This window comes from Eucalyptus grandis, chromosome 5 (genome assembly GCF_016545825.1).
Source record: "Eucalyptus grandis isolate ANBG69807.140 chromosome 5, ASM1654582v1, whole genome shotgun sequence".
In the NCBI taxonomy this organism is placed as follows: Eukaryota; Viridiplantae; Streptophyta; class Magnoliopsida; order Myrtales; family Myrtaceae; genus Eucalyptus; species Eucalyptus grandis.
The window spans coordinates 19,039,839-19,046,849 of NC_052616.1; the positions used below are offsets into that span (position 1 = coordinate 19,039,839).

The 7,011-nt window shown below is 38.9% G+C and overlaps 1 protein-coding gene across 1 annotated transcript; it reads right to left on the minus strand.

The window, feature by feature from the left end:
• Positions 1-797: 797 nt before the first annotated feature.
• Positions 798-2,061, minus strand: LOC104444450. The gene is made up of 2 exons (XM_010058122.3): positions 1,838-2,061; positions 798-1,325 (listed from the first exon to the last, which is right to left on the minus strand). Exons 1-2 carry the CDS (start codon positions 1,933-1,935, stop codon positions 1,040-1,042), a joined length of 384 nt encoding a protein of 127 aa, XP_010056424.1. The 5' UTR covers positions 1,936-2,061; the 3' UTR covers positions 798-1,039.
• Between the last annotated feature and the right edge of the window lie 4,950 nt (positions 2,062-7,011).

Genomic DNA, 7,011 nt, shown 5'->3' on the forward strand with positions numbered 1-7,011 from the left:
ATCTTTTCATATAGTCACAAATAGGGATAGGAGCATTAACAATGTTGGTATCAGAAAAGCAACCCTGAAGTGTGATTTTTAATGGCAGAACGTCACCAACCTAATCTCCCAAACCTACTCAATATCCAACCGAACTATACTGAAATCAAGGAGCAATTTCAAATGTTTAACAATAGTGTCCATTTGATGACATCATAGCAACAATCCCCCATTCATCAGGTGAGTTGAAATTCTTTACACCCGATTAGGACATTGCAAATTAATTTTCCCAACTACCCAGCTGCCACAGCTGTGTCTTCTTGACCTCTCGTCGATCCTTTTTTCTTTCCAAGGAACAAGAAAAGATAAGAAAAAGAAAAAGAATCCACAAAGCAATAATAGAGGCCCTAGATATATTAAAAAGCCTTCAATGAATTCTGCACAAGAAGAAGAAAAGGAAGGAGCTAGAGCAGGTTTAGGTACTATGAATCCTATGGACGAGAGTAATCCAAGTGCGCATTGAATTCCCCTCATTTTATGGCAATTTTCAATCAAGAACCAAACTCTGATAGAGACACCACATGCCTTAGGGGAGACCCTCTTTTGCCATCACCAGCCACCCTATATCATAGTCTTGGTACATCCACATTTATATAGCAAATATTACCCAAAATATTTATTAAATATAATACTGTAGGTATGAATAAAATAATATATAGGTGGCCATTAATTAAGTTAATCCCATTTGATCTTACTTGTTAGCTCGAATATTATACTACAAGTCAGTTCAAAGAAGAGGAGACCACAGAGGAGCACAGTGGAGAGACGAAAGAAGAACTCGATTATGACATGAAAACTCGTGCAGTTCACTTGGGTTCTTCTGGATTTACATTGTTTTTCAAGGAAACAACATAGAGGAAAACCACAGTAGATCAAACAGTGGTCTCGCCTAAAACAAAGAGAAAACACCATAAGACACTATAGGATATATACTGCTATATGTGTATGCAACTTGGGTGATTTACATTTGAGGGTTGAGATATCTAGTTCATATTTCCCACTAGCACATGACATCCTTGAGAAGCTTGTACCTGCGGGTGGCGGTCCGCGGCGAGGGGTTCTTCCCCTTGTCAGCGGCGGCGGGGGTGGGGGTAGTGCCATCCTCGCGGTCATGCTGCTTGATTATCCGGTCGCCGGAGTACTCGGACTTCAGGACGCCCACGTTGCCGTTCACAGGCCCGGACCCCCGCGACGAAACTCCGTGCGATCTCACGCTTCTCTGCTCACTCTGGCACCAGTCACACCGTGCGATCGGCTCGGAAGCTTCGCCGTAGCTACTGCAATACCTGCGGGACACCAAAGTTTGTGTGTATCATCTCATATTTCTAAGCAAAATCAAAGATAACTGAAGATAGAGAAGTTTCTCAATGTAATTATCGTCGATCAAACATATGCAGATTGGTTATTACGACTAAGCTATTCTAGCTAGGCAAGTGCCTAAGAATAGTATGGAGTTTAAGAGCTGCTGATCATCATCTTCTATGTCATGAACTGGAGGACACATGTGCATGATATACATGCCCATAACAATAGAATCATGTAACACGGACCGCGGCGGCGGCGGCGGTTGGTGAGGAGGTGTTTCGAGGAGGCGTTTGGTGAGAAATTCAGTTAAAGGTAACTATCAAACATGGATGTGTGAACATGGGTCTAACAGACACAACACATGTGCACACATGTCATGCGTCGTCACGATGATGGGCATGCATGGAACAGGTGCGAGCGGACAACACATACATGGATGCATGCGTATGAGAGACACTCTCATGATGATGATGATAATCAGTGGAGTCCGTACGAGTGTTGGAAGCGGTTGCGGCACTTGCTGCAGCGGAAGAGCTTGTCCGGGAACCCGACGTCGCCGCACATGCAGCACACGGCTTGATGATCCACCATCGTCGACCCCGAAATCAGCTCGAAGGGAACATGAATCTGCAGCACAGAGAAGAGAGAGAGAGGGGGGGAGAGGGCGAGAGGAAGAAGACGATGGAGGGAGGGAGGGAGGGACGCGGAGAGAGAGAGAGAGAGAGAGAGAGGTATATAAAGAACATGACTGGCTTTGGGTCTTAGTCCATGAATCCAACGTGATGTACGCGGGTGGTGTGCGTGCGTGTAGGTTAGATATAAATCTGTGGAATGTGTGTTACAGGTAGACCACAGGTTGCTTCGCAGTCGTTTTCGGGCGGAGAGCGAGAGACGTGAACCCTTAAATTTATAATGGATACAATAAAGATTTTCCATATTTTTAACACCATTGGAATGACGGTTGTGTCCTGCCAATGGGGTTCCCGACCATTTTATTTTATTTTATTTTTCTATTTCCTAGCTTGAAGTCTTTTCTCTTGCTTTCAGATGAATATTGAAAAAAAAAAGAGGGTTTGTCCCCATCCGGGTTTTTGGCTTTTGTGTGGTACGCATAATTCGAAGTACGCACCATCATAATATAATGTGGTAAAACGCCCTCCTCGTTGGGTGTGACAAATCCCATCCGCACACTTTTTTTATTTTATTTTATCGGAATCCACATACTTAAAGGCCCATCCTTAATTTAACCAACATCCCTCTTTCAGCTGCTTTGGAAAGCGGGAGAACGTGAAATTATTATCGGAATACCACAAAACATTTTAGAGCATACGTGTCGACATAGCAATATTTTAAACTTGTTTCGTATTATTAAAAATTTTAAATTATACCTATTGTGATACTCATATTTAAACATCTTTAGGTTATGAATAACCCTAAATTATGTTTGTTACAAGATCAACACTCCAAACTTTTGTGACTTTTTTGAGATGTCGATGTTACGATGGGCAAATTGTAGGTTTTTTTTTTTTTTATTGTGTCACATTGATATAAATTTGTAGTTTTGACAATATAATTTTTTTTTTTCCTTTTAGAGTGCCACGATGGGTATAATTTAAGAATTTTGGCAGTATTTCTTCTTCAAGTGCTGATCATGTTTGGGAATTTTACCATAGGTTTAGTTAACATATTGAATAACTTGAGTCTTTGAAAACCATGATTTTGGCCATTTGCACTTTATTCGGGAAAAGAAAGTAGGAGGGGAAGAAAATAAAGAGATTGGAAATGAAGGTGACCAGATCGGTGGAGGAAAATAAATAAATTTTGTTTGGTGTTGTTTAGAAAGATGACAACGAAGATGCAGAAAATGAACGCATAAATATTTTTAGTGATTTGTTTATTTTACTATTATTACCCTTTTGGCTTTTCGACATTGCTTTGTACTTCCGAGGGCAAAGATGGGAAAATGACAAAGAAGTTCACATTCCAAGCTACTATTCTCTCCAAGTTAGAGAGAATTGAGGATTGGGGGACCAGTGGATTTAATTTCTTTTCGAAATCAATCACTTTTGTACTTCCAAACAAGGGATTTTGACTTTTTACCAATAAGATTCTCCCCACGCTAATCTTGCCCTTCCTTATCCACCTCTCAAATGGTAACTCATCTTTGTGTCAAATCCTTCATATTTTTCAGAGTAAAGATAGGCTTTTTTTAATGTTGAATGTTGGACCAGTTTTGGTTAGTATATTACTTTCATAATTATGTCCTATATTTATATTTAGGTAGGTTTGTATGTGGATAACATGCATCACTTAAGGGAAAATTGTCCAATGTCCAATTAGTCCTAAATTTGGTGAACAATGCTAATTTAGTCTTAAAAATTTTAAATTTTATCAATTTAGCTTTAATTTTTTTAGTAAAATTCTAATATAATCATTTTGTCTAACTTTTATCGAAACTGCTGACATGGCGACATGTCACGTAGGACGTTTGGACCGCCATATCAATCAATTCTAGTAAAATTCTAGAAATACTATATTAGAATTTCATCCAATGATTTAAGATTAAATTAGCAAAATCGAAAAGTTTATTCATACAATAAGTCTAAGATTGGTCAAGCAATATTCCGAGATAACTTATGACACACCATTTAAAAAATAGGGCAGGAGGAAATTTCTTCCAACCATGAAAGGAGAAAATAAAACCTTTTTTTGCTACTGAGAATTTATAAACCTACCAATCTATCCCTCGGAAATCAAATGAGTAAGTATCCTTTCGATGGATATTTTGAGTCGGACTCCGTTTTCTCTTATAAGCTTTTACTTAGAAAGTAGCATGAAACCTATTATTTCCTTCATTAATGTCTGTCCCCTTTCATCCCTCGAAATGACAAACCCTAGGCCTTAGAGGGATTTTAGAGACTCTTTATGAGCTGCTGAGAGTTTTTGTATCATCTTCGTAAGGCGACACTCCACGTTTCTATCGTTACGCGCACATTTGGAGTTAGAAATGGAAATACGATGGAAAAATAAGCGTTGCCACCGTCGTTATTGCTACACAACATCTTGTCCAAGCAGTGAAAGTTTCAGCTGGAGAAGGAAATCTCTGAGATGATGAAGTGTAGTTCCTTCTATAAACTCATTTCTTGCCAAAGGAGCTGTCGAATATCATGATTTTTCCACGACGATCTTTGCTTAAATTGGGTATGTTCATCTTTCTTAAATTTTAATGTTTCTTCGCCCCGATAATCTTTCATTTCGCCAACCATAAATTTATTTATATGTCTGTAAGTTTTGTGGTTTGGGGATTTTTGTCCTACCGTTGAATCTGTCAGTTCTCACGGGTTTGGAGGATTTTCTGATTGCTAGCTACTTTACTCGTCAGTGAACCTGCTGCTCTCATTGCAGGGCAGAACGAACCATGGAGGTAGAAAACTTTCCGGACTAATAATTGACGGGGCGACGGTCGGGCCATGCCCACCGACAGCAATGCAGGCAATTGGTAGAATTCTCAAGGAAGTACTAAGGACCCGTACCTCGTCACAATGACTAACTGCGAGAGACAATCATTCAGAAAATCTTAAGTTCATTGTAGAGTCATCGATTTATTTCTAAACTTTTTAATTCTGTCAATTCAATTATTAATATTTTGATGAGTGTCTAATAGCTCATCCAAGTAACTTTTGCCGGAATTGTTGATGCGGTGATGCCTGTCACATGCGGCACGATCGGTATTGACGTGAATGATTTTTGTAAATTTTTTGAATTTTCTTTCCTTGGGTGGGGGGTGCGATGCCACGGCATAAAAACAAGAAAAAAATAAAAGGAAGAAAAAAGCAAAAAAGTTCAAAAAATTAGAAATAAATTGCAAAAATTATTTATGTCAACACCAATCGTGTTATATAAAATGGCCATGTCACGTTAGTAATTTCTAACTAAAATTAACCGAATGAACTATAATAGATAATCGTCAAAAATTTTAAAATTAAATTGATAAAATTAAAAATTAAGGACTGAATAAGTTGTTGTACAATAAATTTATAACTTATTGGATAATTTGTGCCTAATGGTTGTCTCGGAGGATTGACCCGTGTCAACCATTGCAGAAGTTTTCTTAAGTGGGGACGTATGAACGGGACAGGCAATTGGTCATGTGCCTTCGCTGATGAACATTAAGGACGGGCTTTTTTCGCTTTCAGAGACGATTATGCCCATCGCCCATTGTGTTTTTCCTAGTACTGAGGATAACGTCTTGATGGGTAGTCATATCGCCTCGCTTTCACTCAGTCCGTCACTCCTAAAAATGAGCATTTGCATGCCCTTATTAAGCTAGGAGGGTCTTGAAAACGATTGTCCACATTCCCAAGCATACCCTACGTGGGCAAGATCAAAACCTAGGAAGCTTCATAATAAATGTAAGAGGAGGCCCGGAAGTGGCTTCGCCTCATACGCCTCCCTGCATTTTCCTTGTTCATGCCAACTAGGGTTTATAAAGAGAGTCGCGTGTTGCGTTCGTCCGCTTCCGCACATCCCACGCCTCCTCATCCCCTTGCCAAGTCGACCGACCTACACGCCACTCACGTACACGTTACGTACCCACCATTCCTTAACTGCAACACGACGGACCCTCCCCCACGAGCTTGATGTTCCTTGCTTTGTAATTGATGTGACTTTTTGGGAATGCCGGTTGGAAGAATGATTGTAGCCCACGGATATAATTATGAGAGGCAGGGATACCCAAGAGACTCGTAAGATTATGAAAAGCTGCAACTCTTAACTTCATGAAATGTGCAATTCTTATGAGAAGTTACGGTTCCTATAAAAAGATGTCACTATTTTGAAGATAAAATGTATCTTGATGGAAAGCTGATATTAAAGTCATTAATGAGGGTATTTATTGATAGCCTATATAAATATGGTTTGGTCCTCACTCCATACAAGACAATGAAAAGTAGTATTCTATCATCCGGTCAATAAAATACATTAAAATAAAAGTGCCTTTAGGGAGAGAAATTGAATTTCTTCAATTTTCCCTATTTCAGAAACAACAAGGTTATTGATTTCTCCAACTTATTGTTATAGATAAAGTTATGTTTTCATCTCTCTTATTGTGAATACATCATGAATATCTAAGATTCTTTGATTTTGAATTTACTATAGTCTTGTGATTCTATCGATTAAAAAGTGTTTCGTGAGTGACATTTTTGGTGTCTTGATTTTCGTCTAGTAATTATTCTCCAAGAATCGATAGCTTGAGTCCTTTTATAGCTTGTTCAAATTTTAATCATCGCTTGTTGTATTGAGTCGAGATGAGTTGAGTTTCATGACTAGCACTTAATATAAACAATGAAATTCAAGTTTTTATTATAGCCATATAGAAAAGGAAAAGAAAGATACTTTGGAAAGCTTGGAGGGCAGTACTAAAAAGCTATACGTGGTAAGCCCGTCAAGGGTTTCGTTAAAGATAAGAGTTCTTTATCCAACAAACGTCCCATGTGATCTTCCCAAGAATATCATTTTCTCGACCCTTGTTTCTTTGGATCTTCCTAAAAACATCATTTTCCGATTCCTTATCACTTTGGTGGCCTTTGATGGAGGTTTTTTTTTTTTTTTTTTTTTTTGGAGAATCGCGTCTTTGCGTGAGCGAATCCTTCGGAGATGGCGAGCTAT